The following is a 21,707-nucleotide window of genomic DNA, read 5'->3' on the forward strand; positions in this document are numbered from 1 at the left end:
ATGGGCGGAAGACCGTCCGAAGAAAACACCGTTGAGTAGCCTACGAGCCTCCCAGCCGGGCGCTCTCCGTATGAGAGACTTGATTTCACTCTGTTGTTTGTACGCGCGGCAGAAAGCGCCGTACCCTCTCGGTTCTTTGCGAGGTTCGGATGCAGAGAGGCTGTTCCAGGAGGAACGAAGGAGAGTGTCGCACGTCGGTGTATCTCGTCTGTCATCGCGAGAACGGATTTCTGTGTACCTTGGCTAAAGAGAAGCGCCTTGCTCGTGTCGCACGCAGCAACGACGACAGAGACAGTTTCCCAGGAAAACGTTCACGTGCCCGCGTATGGCGTGACCTTGGGTTTCCCACGGACACACACAGAGGACGCGGCGCGGGTACACCGAGGGTCCGTGTTGCCTTCCGAAGAAATAGCGCGATCTCTCTTTTCCCAGAACCACCAGGGAACTCGTAGAATCCGAATCCCACACGCACAGGCGACGCAAACTTGACAAGCGGAGCGTGCGTCTGGACCAGCGCGGCGCAAAACCTCATCACTCTCTCTGCCTTCACAGCGGAGCCGGCGAGAGGGTGTCCCCTCGCCTCTTTGCGCGCCGGTTTCCTCTCCCGAACAAGAACGAGACTGCGCTTGGAGAAACTCGGCACTGCTTCTTCTCACGGGCCAACTGCGTTGGGCTGGCTGTTCCAAGTGGAAGGCCGTGAGGAAAACGGGTTAGGGCACAAGAACAGAAACGTGAGTGAAATGAGTCGTCAGCCGGATCTGCAAGTCCTGTTTTAAGATTCGTACGAGCCTGACTCTCTCTGCGTACCACAAACGCGAAGGGGGAGTGCCTGCGGGCCGTGCGCCCTCTGGTTCGTTTCAGAAATTCCTTTTCACTTCAGTTACGTGCGAGAGTCCGGAAAAACGGGGTCTAACGGCATAAACAGCGGTGGGAAGAGGTGAGCTGCGTTGTTGGCGAGAGCGATCGAGAAAAAACACTCGTGAGCCAAAAGCAACCGAAACATCTGTGAGAGCTGGCTATATCTCTCTGCTCATATGGTGCGTGTGTTTCTTCATCTTGACAAGAGTGATGCGTTTGATATTCGCCGCCCTTCGTGTCCCGTGTCGCCGAATCGAAGAGACGGGTGCATTAAGACACTGTGACAATCTTCAAGCAGGCTCTTCCCTCTGAGGCAATGGACACGATTTCTCAGAAAAGGCAAAAGCGAAGGGAAGACTGGGGGAACGAGAAGGAAACACAAGAAACGAATCAGAGGAGAGACGAGGAAAAAGAGGAGGCGTGTCGCGGTTTCCTCATGCGGAGGCGACCTTCGAGACGGTCTGTACACAGACGTCCTTCTCGTCGTAGTTTTCTGGGGAAACGGAAAAAGAAAAGAGAAAAAACAGGGGCACAGGAACCGGAGGAATGACGGCGGCGTGGATCGCACACACGGAAGGGAAAAGAACGCAGAGAGTGGAAGACGCCACCTTCAGAAGGGCGTTTTTCAGGGAGGACACGCAGCGAAGAACCGAGCAAGGAGAACGGCACAAGGCACACAATACTCCACACGTCTCGTGAGGCCCCAAGACGGGAACGGGGAGGAAAAGCGCACGCGAATCGAAGAACGAGAAAGAGCAAACGCCTGAGGGCAGAGGATCGAGGCAGGCGGAACAAGACGAAGGATCGGAAACGAGCAGCCGTGAGAGGAGGAACCGGGGGGGAGGCGAAAAAGGAAGGTCATTGCAGAGAAGACCGAGAGAGGAAGAGGAGCTGCGAAAGAGCGAAGAGCGACCCGACGAGGACGACGCAGAAACGGACCCCCAGACCGACAAAAACTCACCGCGAATGAACTGACAAATTTCATTGTGCGGCGTAATCAAGAAGATCTGCTTGTCGGGTTTACACTGGAGGCCGAACTGGAGCAGGAGGTCGAGACTAGAGAAAACGAAAAGCACAGTTGGACAAAAAAGTATGTTTTTGCATGCGCCTGGTGAAGGAGAGAGACAGAGAGACATCCCCGTCTCGGGTGCGAAGCGGCACGCACGTAAAAGGAGAATCCACCGCCACAGGAGAAACAGGGAAAACAGAACGACTCGCGAAAACGTACTTTTTAAGTCGACTTCCTTCATCCATAAACACGTCTACTTCGTCGAAGATGTGGATCGGGCTGACGCTTCTCTTTGCCAGGGCGATGAGAAAAGCGAGTTGCACGGCGGATTTTTCGCCTCCAGAGAGAGTCTGAATACAGCGCCAGAAAAGCAAGACAAAGCGAAAGCCTGCGTTCGCACAGCCACACAGGCGAAAAACTGCAAGGGAGCAGAGAACCGCTCGTTCTTCGTCAGACGCTCCTCTCCACCGATATACATACCGGGGTCAGGAAGCATACACCGTCTTCAGAAACAGACAGAGAGGAACGCCTCTGAGGACGACGATGCATTTCAGACCAACGTGTGTACAGGAGATTCGGAGTCCAGTTCCTTTAGCAGCATGTTTGGAGTGTGCGGTAGAGTTAGGTAGCGCTTCTCTTTTGGAACCAGAAAAAACCATCGGTTCACATCCTGTCATTCCGCAAGGGCACCGAGAATTGAATTTGGATTTAAAAGACTCACATACCATGCGACACTGGTGAGTCATTCCGCGTGGCTAATTGTTAAACACATGCAACGGAGCGGTGAACAAGTCGGGAGTCTGCCTCAGAGTATGCATGCATGCACACATGCAAATGTATATATATATATATATATGTATATATATATATATATATGTATATATGTATATATATATATGTATATATACATATATATACGTATATATGCGACTCCACGGTGCAGGAGTATATGCCTGGTGTATGTCCGTCTGTGTATATATCTGTTTGAGTGTGGATGCATATTTCGCTTTCTCCACGGGGTTCTCTTGGGTGTGGTGGTGGGTTTTCTGTGAGGCTCCACGGGGGGCATTCGCATGCGTGGAGACCCGTGGAAAAAAAGTTCTCGATCGAGGGGGAGGTTTTGAGCAAACCCATTCTGTTTTTTTCGCTTTTCCGCGGCAGCAACGTTCCACACCGACTGGAGCTTCGCTCTCCAGGCAAAGGTCGAAAGAAGACTGCAGAGTTCTCTGCCAAACCCACCTTTGTTTGCGCGTGCGCACTTTGCGACTCGTCGGTCGTCTCCAGTCGCACGGAGCGAGTCTGGTGATTGACCACCATGCGCGCAGACCGCCGAATGATTCCCGAGAGGTGCGCCTCAAAGGAGGCGGCGAGCTGCAAGAAAACGGGCGGGCGAACGGAGCGAAACATTCGAGTGAACGCGTGTTGCAAGCACCAAAGAAACCAGAAAAAACGAGGAACAAGGCGAGAAACGCAGCAACTTGGCCATCGAATCAAGGCCCAAACGGGACGCGTCGGCGGAAGAACCGAACGGGGTTTTGCGGAAAACGCGAACAGGGAGGCAAAGGAACAAGAAGACGCTTCGGACAAGAGCGCCCGCTTGCATCTAGGTCTACGAGGGGTCGAGACGAACATAGAGGCTTGAAATGCATGCATACTCCAGGATGATCTCCTACCGCTGCGCGGCTATACCTAAATCTGCAGGCTTCTGAGGAACCACCTCAGTAGACCTCTCTCTATATCCGCCCTTTCAAGAGTTAGATGCATGCATGAGTATACGTGCAACGCGGTGGATGATGTGGTTGCGTCTTGTGCCTTTCGTGAATTGACTGATGGAGAAGAAGTCTGAGACAAGATACCTCCGAAGTGATGGCGTTCAGGCCGGCCGTGTATTTGTCTCTGCGAATAACCAGCCGCCGCCTGCACACTTCGAACGTCTCCTTTGCGCCTCTCATCTGGGAGACTTTCATTTCATACGCGAGCTGTGCTTCCTTCAGTTTGTCGTCAACGATCTGCAGGGGGAAGGAGAAAAAGCGGGAAAAGGGAGAGAAGAAACCAACGCGTGCGAAGGCCACAGAAAGTGCGGAAACGAGTCACGGGGACGAGAGAGAAGGACGGGCACTTGGAGGAGAAAACCTCCAAACAGGAACAACAAAGCCTAAGGCAAACGAACACCAAACGAAAGATGAAAGAGTGGCGAATCAAAGGAAACACCGAAATCGACAACCGCGTCATGACGCGAGAGAGTCACAGACATCGATGAACAGGCATGCATCCATACCTTCACAGATCTAAAATACATATAACCATGCATCTCTCCGTACGCGGATATACCTTAGAAGAATAGATCTATATATACGTGTGTATGCATAGGAACGAAGCAAAAAGAAGGCGTAAGCTGAGACCATCAGCGGCAAAGTTACACTTTCCCAGAGCTCCCACTGGAGTGGAGCTGTGTCCCTTCTTTATTTGTCTTGAGATAGGGAAGAGGCGAAGCGCAGGCAGACGGCACTAACACAGAACAGCCCACGTCTTTCTTTCCAGAGAGGGAGAGAGAAACTGCTCCAATAAACGCGCTCTCGCGCAGTGCAGAGAACATGCCAAAAGCGGTGTGACGAAGAACAACGGCGGCCAGGCTAGAATTTACAGAAACGACACGTGCGAGAATCCACGCCATACACAAACACCCAAAATACCGAAATGGGACAAGAGATCAAGACACGTCCTTTGCTCGCATCTCACGTTCGGATCAAACTTCATTCTGTTCCTCTTGGAGAAGATTTCTTTACGCAGGTTCTCCGCTTCGGCTGCACACTGGCGTGAGTCGCCGTCAGGGAGGGAACTCGGAATTTCCTTCCCTTCAAAGTGCTCTCGAAGAAAAGCCTAACAGGAGAAAAGAGAAAATCGGAAATAAATAGATATATACAGAAATATGTATACAAATAAATAGATGTACGCATGTGCACATAGCTATATATAGATATATGTCGCCACTGCTACACATCTGCATCCGCGCATCTCTCAATATATATGGACACAGATATGCATCTACGTGCAGATACATATATTTTGTTCATGGAGGTATGTCTTTGTGCATGCTTCGCCATCGGTTTCCCGGGGGCTGTCGTAGAGCGAAGCCCGTGTGGAACAGGAAATCCGTGAGTGAAAACAGATCCAAAACTATAATCGCCCGTTTGCCGGGACGAAAATGTCTGTGTGTGCATGTGTTTCGGGTGTGCATGTGTTTCCGATGCGGCTGGGGTTCCGCAAAAAGGCAAGAAAGGGTTCGTCATTTTGCGCCGTGTTTGAACGAAACGAACCTCAAGTCGAACTTGGAGGTCCGCAGCCTCCTTCCTCGCGGCCTTCGCCTGATTTTCCTTCTCCTCTCTCGCCTGTGTCTGCGCCGCGAGTCGCTTTTCCCCTTCCTCGCGCGCAGCCTGCAAGTTCCGCCGCTTCTGGAGACAACGCGATCCGCAAAAACGCGAAACAGCCACGCATGCATGGCGCATGCAAAGGAGAAAAAGAACAACAGAACCAGAGACATGCACGGAAATCGAGACACCACGCGCTCGAGTCGCCCGGGACGCACACCCCACAGCCACGTGTGCATGCAGCCTTTATATCTACGGGGGTATTTCCCTTTATATTCAAAAAAAGATACACTTTGCACACAAACATGCATATATATAGGACATTAGGATAGGCATCATTCCTTCACAGTATGCTCTTGTATACAGATATTTCAATGTATGCGTGTATGGCTTCAGGCGCGTGAACCCTGTGTCCGGATCTGTACCTTTTCGAGTTGTTTTTGTCTTTGTTCCAGCGCCGCGATTTCTTCCTCCTTCTCTTCGACGCGGCGATACAGTTCTTGGGCTTGCGCCTGGAGGCTTTCCGCTTCTGCGTCGAGCCGTTTGACGCGTTTCTTCTTCTCCTCGACTGTCAGTCTCAACGCAGAGAAGCGGCTCTCGACCTCCTCCTCAGCAGCCAGCGAGGCACTCGCTGCAGCCCGACGAAGCTGTTCGCGGATCTCGCGCAGTTCGCGCAACTCCTCCTCCGCGCCCTCCATCGCCTCCCGAGCCGCCGAAACAGCCTGCCCGAGACGCACTTCCTCCGCAACCAAAACCTTGACACACAAACACAAACATCCCCACCTGTATATATATATATATATATGCACTAAACAGGGACAAACATCTCTCTATCTATACATATATATACAGATTTGATTCGTGAAGACACCTACAGGCCGACAACCCAACGAGCAGCACCAGGATAGGCCGTCTGCGGTACAGATATCTACATGCCTAAGCAGCATGCATCAACATATACATATATCTATGCTATATATGTATATTCGTATATGTCTGCCCGTGTACATGTGCGCCGTTAAAGGTGCCTCTGGATCTATAGCTACCTAATATATATATATAGATAATTATGCAAGTCTTTCTCGCATCAACGCACGTGCGCTACAAACGAGCCTGTGCATAAACACGGAAACCTGTATCCAAATATGTCTAGATAAATATATATATGTATATATATATATATATGTTTACATAAATATATTTACATATGTATATCTCTGTATATATGTGTATCTGTGGAGTGGGGCTCTCGATAGAACCTCGGAGAGTCAAGTGTCGGTCTGGAGTCCTTTTCCACCCGTGCAGTCTTGTGGTTGTGTGGGTCGCGGAGCTTCTTCACTTTGGTCGCGTGTCGTTGTTCTTTTACTTGTTTTTTCGCACGGAGACTCTGGATTTCCTCGGCGTTGTCCAGCGCGTCGGCTTCGGCCTTTCGCCGCTGCAGTTCCGCCTTTGCCTCTTCCAGTTTCCGTCCTGCGTCTCGAACAGCCTCTTCCTCTGCGCGCTCGGCCGCCGCCTCCTGGTGCTTCAGTTCCTCGTCTTCTCTGGCGAGTTGCCGCATTTCTTCCTCCTCGGCCTGGTCTTCTTCCGCGGCTTCGTCCTCGTCGGTCTTCTCTCTGCTGCGCTTCTGACGCTCGCCCCGCGGGCGCCTCGCCCCGCCGAAGGAGACACCGTCTCCCACGAGCCGCACGAAGCGACTCGCTGGCCCCCCCGGCCGGCCCGCGTGCCCGAGGGCGCTCTCCGGCATCGACTCGGACCCTGCGAAAGATCGCTTCAGATGCCGCCCGCCGCTCCAGTCGTAACCCTCTTTGAAGTGGGTTTGCTCCGCGCGACTGTACAGCCGGTCTCGAGTGGCGAGCGCCTCGTCCGACTTGCTGGAAGGATCGAGAAGAAGCGCGACGAGGTGCCGGTGCGAAGGCACCAGCGCCGTGCTCTCAATGCGACACGCGTCGACGAGAAAGCGGAGAAGTTGTTGCGGCAGGCGAGCTGTCTTCTCTGTCGCCAGGGCGCCACACGGCGGCTCTGTCCCGTTTCCGAATGTCCCTTTGGGGGCGAAGCGACAGTTCACGAATCGGAGGGACGGCGAGAAGGAAGCGGTGGAACTCGCGTCCGCGGCCTCAGAGTCTCCACGTGGAGGCGCACAGAGCGCCTTGTAGACTGTGAACACCGCGCCGCTGGGGGCACGCAGGAGGCGGTCTGCATACGGCGGCGCGTCGGCGTTGACGACAACGATTCGCGGAATTCTCGGGAGGTTGCGAGTCCGGAAAAAATTGAAAAGGACTTGCTGGTCGCGCTTTGTCCCAACGATCCAACTGAAAACCTGCGCCCGCAGATGCCGCTCCACCAGAGCCGCGATCGCCTGCGGCGGGGCCTCCGCCGCCTCGCACGCCTCACGAAGAACAAAGAGAAACTCGCCAACAGGGCCGACGGGCAGCGTATCGAGCGCTTTGCTCCGGACGAGCGCCGCAAGATCCCTGTGGAGAGCGTCGAGTTGGAAAGGTGCGGCGCTCGACGCATGCGAAGAAAAAGACGGCGGAGTGTACAGGTCGTTTCGCCACCCCACCGGGCACGACGGCGCGAGCTCGCCGTCCAGGTTGGACGCGGCCTTGTTCGCGTTTTGAACGTCTCGAGAAGCGACCCGGCGAGACGCCTCTGTGTCTCGCTTCTTCGCTTCTTCCCGTGCGGCTTTCCTGCGCTGCCACAAGGCCTTCCGCTGCTGAAGGTGCACGCGGCGCTGCTCGCGCCCGACGCGCCGCTGGCGTCGACCGTCTTCGAGGTCGTCCTCGGCTTGGCGCAGAGAGTCCTGCGCGAGACGGCAACGGTCCTCCTGCCTCACGACCATCACTTCCACCTCCGCGCGACTGGACAGCTGACGCTCGAGCACACGTTGTACCTCGGCCAGCGCTGCAGACGAAACGCCGCAGCAGAGACCGTGCTCTACCATTGAAGAGAGTCAAAGTCGCCAGGCATGCAATACCCCGCGAACCGCGACGCTCTCCCGCCGCAGACCCGAGACAACCTGTGCTCGAATCCCAGAAAGACCTCAAGATCGACGCATTTACATTTCTGCATATCTTCAAGTACACATGCAAACTTGTAAACAAAAGGACAGATGCACAGATATACCGTTATACGCATCGTCGAACAGAGGACTGGGTGCACTGTGGATACAATGCACGTAGAGAGATGCACAGAAACACAAAGCGACACTCCTACCCATCTACATATATATATATATACATATATACAGATATAGATATATAATAATGCGTAGAGATGGCGACGAAAAGGTGCGTGGGTTTGTGTAGCCGGAGGTTTCATCTGGACTGTGCACCTCGGAGCGCCTCTCGCGTTTTCGCCCTACTCGCGCGAAGGGCCGCACGGGCCTCGACGGCTTCCTCCAGTTGCTTCCGGCGATCTTCGACGAGGGCGAGGTGTCTAGTGAAATCCGCGGAAGAGTCTTTCGCGTCAGCGGCGGCGAACTGCGCACGGCGCGCCGCATGCGTCTGAAAGAAGAGAGAGAAATCCCCGGATGGAAAACGAAGAAGGGCTCAGAAACGACGAGCGAACACGTCCAAACGGAGAATCGTCTCGGGGCGACGCCCAAGTCTCGAATCTCGCGAGCACACACCCAGCGAACGGGGAACGCGCGACTCCTTGACAACAAACAACCGAAGCGAGACAGGAACGAAGCAAACCTTGTGGGACACCGCTGCGCGTGTTGACCTAATCAATAAGTGAAGGAGAACCGGGAAATCAACGCGCGAGACGCGGCGTGGCTCTTTTCTCTTCACCTGCACGTCGCGATCCTCCCCGTCATCTTGTCGTTTTGTTTCCCTCCCATCACTGCCCCACGCCCACGAGTCTCACTTCTTCTGCGGTCTTGAGCCGCTGTTCGACTTGCGCCTGGAGTTCTTCTTCGTGTTTCTTCGCCTTTTCTTTGCTCAGCTTCTCGCGCTCGAGGCGCTTCGCTTCTTGGCGGAGGTCGCGTTGTTCTCGCTGGAGCGTGCGCAGGTCTTCGGCCACTCTCTCCAGCTCTTCCTGCTGCAGCCGCTTCTGCTCCACCGTCCGGCGGCCTCCGAGGGCTGCGCAGTGCTCCGTGGCGGCGCGCTCTTTCGCGCGTTCTTCCTCCACTTCCCGGTCGAGAGTCTCCGAAGTCTTCCGCGCGCGTTCGGCCTCTTCGCGGCGTTCGCGCAGCTCCAGCAGAGGCAGGAGCTGCGCGAGCCGGTCCAGCGACGCTTCCTGGTTCCGCAGCAACTTCACTTCTTCCTGCGCCTTCCGCCACACCGTCACTTGGTCCAGAACCGGCCCGAGGCTGCTCGTGTACTTGGTCAGCTCTGTCTCCGTCTCGTACAGCTTCGCCGCGAGCGCTCGAAGCTCCACACACGCCTCTTCCAGTCCTGAGAATCGCGAGGCGAAAGTAGATACGCATGCAGCACGAAAAGAGAACCCAACTGAGAGACAGATTTACACACACATCCGGGTATTTCCAAGTATATCCACGTAAAAAGTACACACAAACACATGCACATCTGTATAGACGCACATGCGTCTCGGAGATCTGAGAGACGAACACCTCGATGTCCACATGGTGTTTTTCTGGTGCTTGGAGTCCCCTGTCGTTGCGGCGTTTCTCTCTATCACCTTTCCTCTCTTTTGGCGCACCTGTGACTTCTGTGAAGAAGTCGTAGAGTTCCTGTTCTTTGGCCGATACGAGCAGCGTTTTGCTTCTGTCCTGCGTAAGGAAGACGGCCGGATTGGCGAAGTCGAGGCCAAAGCACCTCAAGATTTGCTGGACTTTCTCCTTCTTCACCGGCTGCATCCCCGTCACCGTGCCGCCGCGGCCTGCGCTGAGGAAGAACTCCGAGCGGTCCGTAGCCCACTTCTCGCCGCCCTCGTCCCTCGCCCCGCGGGAGGAAACAACCTGCTTCTTCCAGACGCGCCGAATAATGGTCAGCGTCGGGCCCCAAATCTCCGCCTGGTACGTGCGTGACCCGTCCCCAGAGGAGGCTGGTGCATGCGCCGCCGACTCTGGAGACTCACGCGAGTCCTGCGAGGCAGCCGACAGCGGAAAACAGCAAAGCGCGAAACGAGTGGCGAAGGAGACGCGACGCGGCGCACTGGCAGCGGAGGGAAACTAGAGAGGCAAAAAAGGAAGCGTCTTGACCATTTGCTGGCGATCCCCGTCTCGCTGACGAAGAGTCGCGGGGCGCGGTTTTGTGGATGTTCCAGACTCTCTGCCTTGCTGGAAATGTGCCATCCCACTTCTGCCCGAGTCAAGCGGTCCAGCGAGTGAGGCACACAGGTGGGAGGTTGATCGGCGCAGGGAGCGGGGGAAGACACTTGGAGAACGGGGCAAGGAAAACAAACAGAAAGCGCGGGACAGGAGAGAGTGCCCTGGCGACGTTTTCGTCGATTCTGTGTGAAAATGGAAACGCAACTCTGGACGCATGCGCGGCCCCCAATCCGGGTGCCCCAGCGGGTCTCTCGCCTCTGCCGGGTGTCTGTACACACTTGTGGGGAGTCTGCGTTTCGGAGAAGTTCGCGTTTCATTTTGAGAACGGAGCAGAGATCGTGAGACGCGGAGGCTTCTTCGGGCCCGGCTCCAAAACTCTCGGGCGGACGGCGGTCGGGGTCGGCTCTGAAGTTCGAGAAGGTCACTTTCACTTCCGCCATTCGCGGCCCGTCTTCTGCCCAGTACTGGCGAATGAACTCAAAGAGCTTCACGCGCTCGCCCCCGCTCGACGACGCACTCGCCCCGGAGCTCTCGGCTCCACAGCAGAAGAGGATCGCCCGGGCCAACGCGGACTTCCCACTCCCGTTCATGCCTGAATCGCGCGAGAAAAACAGAGTCAAAAAAGCATGCCCTGTGGGGGAGAAGACGGAAGAGAGGAAGCGACGGAGAACACAAACACTCAAGACGAAAAGCACAGGACAGAAAAGAGCCATGCGGTGAACCGATGTCACTTGGAAACAACGGCTTGCGCAGACCACGCGCTTGAGGTGTACAGACAGTCTACAGAACAAACGGGTGTCCTGGAAGCTCGGACACCGCGGGACCGCGCGTTGAGATGTTCGCGGCCTGTCGACTGTGCGCGACCCCCGAAAGATCCACTGCAAAACATTGAAGAGTGCGACCTCGAGCGTATCGCACTGAATGACAACCGCGAGACGGACGCGCGACGGGGCGTTTAACAGGCCTCTGTTAAAGGCGCGAAAAGGTCTGTTCTCTGGAGATGGACCATGGAAAACACGTCGGCTGCGCATCTCTCAGCATCGAAAACGGCAAAGACTGAGACTGGGCGATATCTTCCTTTGTTTTAGATACGCTCTTGACGTTCGTCACACCAACTCGGGAGCGTCTGCTAAATGGGCCTTGTCCCCCCGAACGCGAAGAAGGTGCCTCAGACAGCAGCCGTCTGCACATTCTCCTCTCCCACGCAAATGTTTGTTCCCGGGACTCGACGCGTCTGTTCGCCTGCAAAGACCTTAGCGTCGCCGTCTGTCGGCGGTGAACGGTTCCAGAGAACGGCGACGCGTCTAATGAGGGAGACAGCGACGCATGTGCTGCTCACCTGTGACCACGTTGCAGTTACTTCCGGGGGTCCACGAGAGCTGTTTGTGGTTGAGGAAGTCGCGAAGGTCGACTCTGGTGATTTTCCCGGCTGTTCCGTAGAACGGCAGCTCACGAACGCGAGCGCTGAGCCTTCGACGGCCATCGGGGCTTTCCTCAGCGGTGCCGCGGGTCTGTCGCCAAGGCGTCGCTTCGTCTTCGCTCGCTGCGCTTCTTCTCTCTTGCGAGGGCGTAGACGCATTTCTTCTCTTTCGCCGCCTGGTCTTGGAGAGGCCACGTTCGGCGAAGCCTTGCGCAGGCCTGAAACCGGACGCTTCTCGGCAGCCTCCGTCGGCCACGGGGCGTTCCAGGCAGTGAGAAGAGGGAAACGAAGAAGAGGAAGAAGAGGAAGGGGAAGAAGAGGATAAAGAGGAGGAGGAAGAGGAAGAGGAAGAAGAAGAGGAAGAAGAGGGAAACGAAGAAGAGGAAGAAGAGGAGAAGAAAGAAGAGGAAGAGGAAGAAGAATGGGATGAAGAGGGAAACGAAGAAGAGGAAGGGGAAGGAGAGGATAAAGAGGAGGAGGAAGAGGAAGAAGAAGAGGAAGAAGAGGGAAACGAAGAAGAGGAAGAAGAGGAGAAGAAAGAAGAGGAAGAGGAAGAAGAATGGGATGAAGAGGAAGGGGAAGAAGAGGAAGAAGAGCAAGATGACGAACAGGAGCGTGAGGAAGAGAAGTGAGAAGCGGATTGGCATTCGTCTTCGCCATCGGAGAGAACAAGAAAGGAGTCGGCTTTGCTTTTGGGTATTGCATTTTCCGAGTTCGGAGCTTCTCGGTTTTTGCCTTTTTTTCGACTGGCGAGGCCGCCCGTGTAGATGTCCAGCTTGACGGGCTTTTGAGGAGTTAGAGACCGTGGCGACGAATCGGAAGACGAAATGACAATCGCTCCGTCCTCCGAGACTCGGAAAGCACCTGGAGACCGCCGTCCACTCCGCTTCAGCGTTTCTGCTTCTCGCTTGACAGCGAACTGCGCTGGCGACGTACGCTGAGCGGGACGATCTCGGCCCGTTCTCCCCTCGCTTTGCCCATCGACCGTTTGAGAGGCGCCCGACCGCAAGGAAGCGCGCAATCGGGGCCCTCGGGTTCGTGCGCGATGCACGCGCTCGTTGGAGCGTCGGATTTTCTCCTGTGCATGTCTCTCGTCCTCTGTCTCACTTCCTGACGGGCCAGGGCATGGAGACTCCGAGAGGCGGCGCTCGCGGCTCTTGCGAAGGAGGTCGGGCGCCTGCCGGATGAGATCGCTGAGGCCTCCAACTCGAGGTAGGCTGGGCCGGGGACCGGAAGGAGCCGCAGAATGGGCAGAAGAGAGCGGAGACGAAGGCGGCAGATCGCTGCTCTTCGCGGTTCCAGAACCCGAAGGCTGGACTCCTCTTCCTTTTCGCGTCGCATTTCGACCTTCCGTAGCGGACCCGTCGGCTCCAGAGACACTGCGCGGAGAGCCAGCAGCCGTCGAGCTGTCCGGTAACTCCCCACACGCCTGATCCTCTCGATAAACAGAGACCGTTTGACGCAAGCGAGAAGACGAACGAGAGGAGACAGAGGAAGAAGATGCCGAAGAAGCGAGAGGATGTGGCGTCGGGGCTGTAGAGGAAGGAGCGGATGTGCGTTGCCGTCCGGGGGCCTCCCGCGCTGCATGCGAGGGAACTTCGACCCGGGCATCCCCCTGGTGAGAGGGAGCAGAAACAGTGAGAGAGGAGACAGAAACAGACTGGGAACTGTGGAAGCGCCTTGAGGTCAACGAAAGAGAGGATGGCGCCCTGTCGACGGGGTCTGCTTCAAGGACCAAGGGAGGCGCGTGACGCACGGGGGATGCATCGGACGGTCCTCCGTCCCCTGCTGGCGAGTCATCTTCCACGGAGTAGAAAGAAACTGTGGAGGTCGGTGAAGCTACAGCCTCGTCTTCGGTATCCGCTGGCTCTCGCTTGCTGCGGGGCAGCGACTTGGGTGCTGGCCGGGAAGCCCGAGAAGACGAGGACTCTCGCCTGTTCGGAGTGTCTGACACATCCATTTTCGGGTAAGCGTGGACCAACGGAACGCGAGAAGACGCAGTCGACGCTCAGAAAACGCGTCATTCGTCGGCTCTGCGAATCTAATCGTGATGGCCATGAAGAGCACAGCAGAACTGTGAAATCTCGCTGGAAGAAGCGGCGTGATAATCCTACCAACCTAGAACGGCGAGAGCCGTGTGTCGGACTCGGGTTACAGAAGGCGTCCGCTGCCACTCTTCTCCACACTCCCATTTCGGGACGGGGGGCTGGTAAAAGAACCGTGGCAAGGAGAAAAAATACACGATCTAAAACGCGTTTCTCAAACGCAACACAGATGTAACGGTGCAAGACACCGGCACGCCGTGTGCATGCAGGCACACACGCACACGCTAACGAGCCGTGACCCCCTTTCACATGCAGACCAAAACTTCGCTATTCCGCAGGAGTCGTAGCAAAACGGGCTCTGCATCCTCAGTTATCTCTTTCCGTGTCTTTTCCACTTTCTTCGCGACAGCTTGGAGCACCACAGCAAAGTTTGCTGGGACGAGAGGCAGCCTTGCCAGCGCACTCGCGCCGCAGCTTAAATTGCCGGCTCGCCCAGCAGGCCGCGGAATGTTCTGGAAGAAGGACAATTTTTGGGGTTACGCGCCCGTTCTCGTGGCACAAAACGCGCAGGAACTCCTGAAAAGGAGCTTTTCCTGTGCGCACTGCCTTCGGCAGGCTCTGCCGGTAACTTGTCACTTCCGCCGCAAGGCCGCGTTCCGGGGGTCCAGCGGCAGGCAGAATTCCCCCAGCGCAGGCAGCGTGGCGAGACATTTGACTCCTCCAAATGAAAAAAAAGGATGTGACCGGGTTGCTCGTAAAGCATTTGCGGGGAAAAGCGTACACAGAGGCCACAGCCGTCTCTTACTCTGCTAAAACATGAGCAGGTCCTGGTCCGAACTCGTCCATAAAGGAATCTGCGTGGCTCGGGGGTCTACGGCGGCAACAGGGTTAGGAGTCTGCTCGCGACTATCTCGGTCGTTGTTCACGATGAAGGAAACATAACAGCCTCAAAAAGTCTCCCGCTTACGGGAGCCCGTAGCAAGTGCGTGGAGGATCTCAGCCTTTTTGAGTGGGCCACAGTGTCGTCAGCGCCTTATGCCGGTGTGAAGTCAACGAAATCTCACTCCGATTTCCAGATGCTCCACTGGCAAAAAGCAAGCTACATCTTGCAAACTGGTTACAGTGCCGCGCAGTTTGTCTGATCCGTTATTAGAACCAGGGGCGTAGACTGGCTGTGAAACGAATCGTAGCTCCACGTTGCAAGGACTCTGAAAGCGTTACAAGTCTTTGTCTATGACGGGTTTTCTGAATAGGAGCAACAGACCTCGCAAGCAAGAAGGCGCATCTAGTTGATTTAGGCGGCTTCACGGTGCCTGCGGCCTCGATGCCGGGGGAGGCCCGCGATGGTACACCCCCACGAAGATTCGTTGGAAGGAGCAGAGGCAGGAGCCTAGCTGCCGCTTCCGGCGCTTGTAAGAAAGCGCACAGCCTCAGGCACCGTAGAAGTTCCTGTCGTGGAGGTTAGGGCTGGAACCTTAGCCGGTCGTTGTGGCCAACTCAGTGTCCGCCGTGCTCCTCCCTTTCGAACTGTGTCACCTGCCGACTGGGAGCCTTCAAATTATTGCCAATAGGAGGAGTGTGTGAACCAGGATGAGGTCTCTGGTCTTCTGCTCCGGTTTTCGGCGCCCGTTCCAATTGGACTCAGATGGACAGGCACACGCAGTTCTCTGCATCCCGTTGTCGTGCAGCCTGCGGCCCGCTGACGCACAGTAGGGGTAGGGCATTCTCACAGAAGTGCAAGAGTAAATCCGAGTTGGATGATGGAAACCGCCGCACACGCTCTGAATGTGGACAGTCGCCAACAACTGGCAAAGACGCCTGTGGTGGATGGCTTCCAGAAGTACAGTTGAAACCAAGAACGGACGTCCCATCTGCCACATCACATGCGTTTTCGCGTTTCCAGAGCACTAGCGATCCGGAGCCGGGGTCCCTGGGAACCGTTCGCCTTTAGGAGCTCGTCTCTGATTCCATTTGTGGAGGGCTTCGTAGCTGCTTCCTGGATTCATAGCCACCTCGACTGAAAATTCAATGCAGACTAACGACTGCAGAAGGCTTCCGTATTTTGCCCGACAGACACGCGGTGCGTAAAGGAACCATGGCGTTAGTCGAGGCTCCCGCCCCTCTGAAGAAGTGAACGCGCGTTTTGATTTGTGGCAGACGCAACGGAACTGACGCTGCGTGTGTGTGCCGCTGCTCGCCAGAGGCTTTCCTGTTGAACTGCAATGGTGTCAGTCCCAACAAGTCCGCTGGCATTGTTGTCGCGAGTAGGCCGTTGCTGTGGACGTTCAGTTACATTCCACTGCCTCTTTCCTTCGCTAAGTCACGACGGCTTTGCCTAGGAACAAACCCCCCTTCGAACCGTTGCCTCTAAGGTCATTCGCGTGTGGTTTTCACGCCTCCGTCTCGTCGAGGAAGTCCTCTGCGTTTATCGGTGCACGCGCCTTCCACAATCCAGTCAAAAAGGCCCGAGACGCGCGCTCAAGGACTGGTGAACCCCCACACATTTGATGCAAATGAACCAAAAACGCAGTGTGAACACTCTCGTAGTCGGCTTACGGAAGAAGGTTCCGGGCGTGCAGCCCCAAGTCAAGTGCTTGGCGGTACGAGAGACAGCTCTGCGGGTGTATCTTGTTCCTGAGGTTCTCTCCGGCACCTATCCGACCACAGCGCATTTCGGCCGCTGCACGGATTCTCCCAGGCCCGCAAGCTCTAAACAAAAAACGGCCCACAAGGGATCACACACAAGGCCGCCGCTTTGGCGAGCGAGTGTGTGTCGAGAACGCGTCTAGGCTCGCCACGGCTACCACACCACATGCGCCTGCGCTCACGCAGCACGCGCGAGTTCCGTCGGCCCGTCGCGCGGCAATCGAGGGGTTAGACGGGCGAGAGAACCCACGATGACGCGTGTTTGCCTTTTACAATTGTGTGGTGTGGTGGTATCTCGAGTCTCTGCTGACGAGATTTTCCTTCTTCCCGCTTACTCCTGTTATGTGAGTGTGACCGCTCTTTCGTTTTATCTCCCTTGGCGGTGCCCCGAGGTGCACACGCTTGTTGGGTCCGAGCCGTGCATAGAAGCGCATTTCGCCTCGCCATACGCCCCCGTTGCGGGCGTGGACGGGGAGTCGCGTTTTTCCCCTTCGGATTCGTTCGTGAACGCCATCTAGAAAGGTTGCGAGTGCGCCACGGCGTCCTTTTTCTGTGCTCGGGGCAGCCTTGGCCCATTTCCCCCAGATTTCCCTCTGGCAGGGCGGCGGGGCTCAACTCTTCAGCCACGCGCGCCTCCACACAATTGAGCGCATATACGAGCGTAACACATGAGGCACGCGATCCCTTGCGGCTGCGTCTTCCCCGCATACATCAGGAAGCGACACCAAAAGAGTTCCTAGCATCTTTTTCGAATGTTTTTCAAAAGTTGGGTCCCGTCGCAGCAGAGATGTGGTGTCTCACTTCGGTTTCTCTCCACTCTTTCCTCTGTTCGCGAAAAGGCTTCGTGCGGCCAGTTGCCACACACGCTTGCTCGTCTATATGGGCATAGTCCATTGCCGTGGCAGTGTATCGCTCTCGTGTAGAGGCTTTGAACCGTATTTCTCGGCATTTGCGGACGAGACGCACCAGCGTCCTTCCTCTGTGTCCAATAACTCTTCGCGTGAAGCTACGTCTTCTACCCTTTCTCTCTTCAAATCACACTGTCTGTGCGTTCTCGTTTACGGCGGCTTCCTCCCTCCACAGCGCCGCTGTCTGCCAGGCGGCACACTCCTCCTCCATTAACATTATTACCTGCATCTCCGTTACGAAACTCTCCTCTATCCAATCTAGGAGAGGCCTTTTTTCGAGGTTTGAAGGGCTAACCCAGATAAGCCCTTGACAAAAACGACGAAAAAATGACGCAAGCGGAACCGCTGCCTGCCGGGCACCGCGACACACTGGTGCCTGAACCAGGACACCCTTCAGAAATCAGTGGCGAAGAAACTGATGACCTCGTCACACTGAAAAGCGTCGATAGTGCGTCTGCCCCAGCAGCTTGTCACGCGTCCCACTGCTCCGCAAGTACCAGCGGTGACCTTAGCAGCGACGGCAGCAGTGACCAGGGGTCGCCTCGCTCGCGAGCTGACGTGCGAGACGATGAAATCCCCAAAACGTCCCTCTTAGAGGCGGAGGACATCAAGGCTGAAGCCAATTTGAGCACATTTGAAACGGAGGTGCCGATGAGCCCGCCAGGCGGTGAGGAAGATCCTTCACAGCGCGCCTTGCTTCACCTTGAAGCCGCAGAAAATACATGGCAGACCGGTCGCAGTCAAGGCGCGGAGAAACTAGGTGTAGCGGGCAAAGAAGGCGGTATGCCCTCACCCGATGACTTGAGAGAAGGACGCGGAGCGGAGAGAAGCGAGGTGCATGCGCTGCCTTCTCTGGCGTCGCCTTTCCCCGGGTCTCTAGAGCAGTCGACGTCGTCCCCGCGTCTGGTTTCTTCGCCGATAAGAGCACCGCACGGCGGCCGGCCACTCTCTCCGCCGGTCCTTCCCCTCCGCGGAGCTTCCCTGGTGGCATCTGGACCCACGTCTCTTCCTTCTTCCTCTCCGCCTTCATCCGCGCCTGAGTCAGCTGAGGAGTCTTCCTGCAGCTCCTCTCCCACGTCCAATCACGAAGGCTCTTCTGCCTCCTTGCCTGCAAATATCCCTGCGTCGGTCCAGCTGGTTGCGCCGTCGTCGCGTCGCGTCTCACCGTATCCACTCCCTCCGGCGCCGGCGCCGAAAGACGCCACTGCGTCACGCCCCATCGATTTAAGCCAGTCCGACTCAGCGGCGTCTCAGCTGCTGACAGTTCCAAAAGCTGACGGACAGAGATTCCAGCACACTCTCTCCGCTGCCCCTCCCTCGGCGACTGGACCAACGACGCATGACGGCGCTCCAGAGGAGGCGAGCCAGCGGCCGCGGCCTTCCGCAGGCCGCACCACCTTTTCTAAGCTTCTCGCAGAATACGAGGCGGCCCTTCGCCTCGTGCGGGCTCGGGAGAAAGCCCAGCAGTACGTCGGCGAAATAGCCCGCAAACGACAGGCAGGGGCATCCGAAGACGAAATTGCCGCCTGGCTGAAAAAGCTGCCCCGTGAAGATTTTAATCTGCTGCTAAGGTACGTTCGGAAGCTGGCAGGGCCCAAAGTTTTGAGGTCGACGGAAGGGACTGCCGGCGCCGCCAGATTCTCCGAGGCCTCTGCACTGCTGGGGCCAGATCGCCCCGCAGCCCTCGGGTCTCACGATCGCTACCCTCGAGACGGGGCCCACGCTCAACCTCCTGGAAGACCGACTGAGCGGCCTCACTCGCCGCCAGGCCTGCACTTCCTTTTGTCTGCTCGGACACGTAACGATCGCTGGAGCGCCGATGTAGCCGGACTCGAACGGCACTTGCGTTCAGCTGTTCAGTGTGCCGACGCCTCTGCCGGTGCGAGTTCGGCGGCGCTCAACTTACTGCCGGACTTGACTCCCGTGCGTCAGGCGGTGCATCGAACACCCGCTGAAGAAGAGGAGCATCGTCCCTTCGAAGAAGAGCTGTACGAAGCCCGGAAAATGGCTTTCCACCGCCAGGAGGCTGCGCGCTACGGAGGCTACGTTTCGTGTCTTGCGTGCGGATGCACAGTGTGTGGGTGCTCGAAGTTCTGCGAAGGTCAGCCCTCGTGGGTGTCGACGCTTCTGCTCACTTCGCCCCCCGGTTCGTTGGCGTGGGCGAGACAACTTGAAGGCGAGTTCGACAAGAAAAACGCCGAGCGCGCGGCTGCTTCCGGGAAAGTGAAAGGCGCACCTGGTGGACGGCCTCAGAAGAAGACAGAGAAAGCGACGTGCCACGTCTACAACACTCGCTGCTCATCAGGCGCTTCCGGTGGGAACTTAGCCACTGCAAATGGGATGGGAAGCGGAAAAGGCAGTCTGCACTCGGAAGCTCCTTCGCTGGCTGGTGGAAACGGAAAGACAGCCAACGGCGGACCGTGGGCAAGCTGGAAAGGGTGGGCGCGGCGGTCGCAAACGCCGAAACAGCGGCGAACGAAAGATTCATCTGAATGCGGTATCCGGGAAGCAAACACCCTCAGTCAAGGAGAAGACGGAAGCGAGGACGAGGGGATCCCGTCGTCGGCAAAGGAGTCAAGCGTTTACTCTCTGCCTTCCCATGAGCACAGCACTACTCTGCGCCACAACAGGGGCGTTGCGTCAGCGACGGCCCCACCAGGAAGAACGCTCAACTTTCTGGAACCGGATACGCTCCCGTGCTTCTCGGCCTCTGGGAGAAGAAGGCACACTGGGCTTCATCAGGACAGGAGACCAGAAGAAGGTATGACGAAATTGGCTGCAGCGTATCCAACTGGATTCAAGAATGTGCCGGCCTGCTCGCGGACCGCGAGGAGACAACCGATTTCTTCGGAGTCGTCTTCAGATCTTTCGTGTCTCCGTCCAGGCGCACAGGCTTCGTCTTTCAAGGAGCCGAATAGGTTGCGTGGCAAAACTGGGGGAGAACCAAGAAACGGAATTGGCGAGGTTCGGCAGGGGAAGCGGGCACGTCAATCGGCGGAGTTTCAGAATGACGGCGTTCAGAGCAAGAGGGCACGCACCTCGTCTCTACGTGGAAATGGTAAAAATGCGAGTCTGTCGGTTCGTGAGGCTCGCGACCCGAAAGGAACTGAACTCGTGCGACAGCGGGCTGCAAAGGCTCTGGGTCATAAAGAGGGTACCCAGTGTCTGTCTGGGGTAAGTGACCCCAGCGGAACGGCCTTAAAAGACTCACTCCCGAATTCTTGGAAAGAAGGCCAGCTTGGCGCGAGCTCGAGGCCTGCTCCCGGAAAAGGAACCCTTTTCCAGAGACGTCAATTTCGGGTTCACCATATGATTCCAGAGCCCCAAGTCAAGGAAGGGCTGGTCTTCAATCCAACGCCTGCTCAGTTCAATAAGTACCCGAAAGCGAGAGGCGTCTGGTTTGACCCCCATAGAAATCTCGTCAGAACATGCTGGAAAGAGAACGGCAAAGCCAAAACTGTCGGGTTCCCAGTCGCCAAGTTTGGACTGGACGAAGCCAGGTTCTTGGCTGTCCAGCTCCACCAGTTCAAATGCCCGGATGATCCTGTTCCGAGTGATCTACAAGGCAAGCTTCCGACGGTCCCCCGCCAGGAGTTCGAGTGGTGCTAAAGGAGCAGGAGCGAGGCACGAGAAAAAGAAGCATTTTAGCCTGCTTTCAACACTGCTGCATAGCTGCATATGCCTGTAACCGTAGACAGGCGTGGGTAGAGATGCGCCCGTATGATGCCCTCGTTGCCAGGCTACCGCAAGCGACGGGGACGGCTAAGCAGTACGGCTATACAGTGTTGCGCAACTGGCCCTAGTATGACGGCTTCGGGGGAGCATTGGAAATGGGCAAGAGGCGAGGGCGCGCCACACGATTTGCAGCGGGTACGATGCATTCACAAGCCTTTTCCCCCCGTGTGTTTTCGGAGACGGCTATTGCCATGTACACTACCTATAGTGCTCAGGTTTGCATAAATCGTTCTTAGGTACAGCCAAGGCTTTGCCGGCGCTTCCAAAGAGCGAGGTCGGAGGAATCTGCGCCATGAAGGGGCTCTCGGTGCACGTCACTGAGTCTCCACCAGAAACATGGTCAACGTGTATGTGTGTGGAATTTTACTGGGGGATGGAAGGAGTGCAATATGTGCTCTTGGTGGCCTGCGCTTAGCCGGGAAAGAAGCTGGTTCTCAGATAGCAAATGGTTCTAGTTCGGTTTGTGAAGAGCGGATTTAGAGACC

General features: G+C 56.3%; 2 protein-coding genes across 2 annotated transcripts; one reads left to right on the plus strand and one right to left on the minus strand.

Moving 5' to 3' along the window:
- Positions 1-1,292: 1,292 nt before the first annotated feature.
- On the minus strand, positions 1,293-13,848 carry NCLIV_053750 (Smc ABC ATpase, related; the record flags this gene model as incomplete). The annotated part of the gene is made up of 13 exons (XM_003884927.1): positions 1,293-1,351; positions 1,820-1,914; positions 2,087-2,217; positions 3,107-3,238; positions 3,724-3,876; positions 5,185-5,319; positions 5,661-5,957; positions 6,602-8,136; positions 8,597-8,738; positions 9,103-9,632; positions 9,898-10,282; positions 10,747-11,060; positions 11,808-13,848. The coding sequence occupies 13 exons, from the start codon at positions 13,846-13,848 to the stop codon at positions 1,293-1,295; spliced, it is 5,949 nt and encodes a 1,982-aa protein (XP_003884976.1).
- A 3,966-nt stretch (positions 13,849-17,814) lies between these two features.
- On the plus strand, positions 17,815-21,096 carry NCLIV_053760 (uncharacterized protein; the record flags this gene model as incomplete). The annotated part of the gene is made up of 1 exon (XM_003884928.1): positions 17,815-21,096. One exon carries the CDS (start codon positions 17,815-17,817, stop codon positions 21,094-21,096), a length of 3,282 nt encoding a protein of 1,093 aa, XP_003884977.1.
- Between the last annotated feature and the right edge of the window lie 611 nt (positions 21,097-21,707).

The sequence above is a fragment of the Neospora caninum genome, chromosome XI (assembly GCF_000208865.1).
Source record: "Neospora caninum Liverpool complete genome, chromosome XI".
NCBI classification, from domain to species: Eukaryota; Apicomplexa; class Conoidasida; order Eucoccidiorida; family Sarcocystidae; genus Neospora; species Neospora caninum.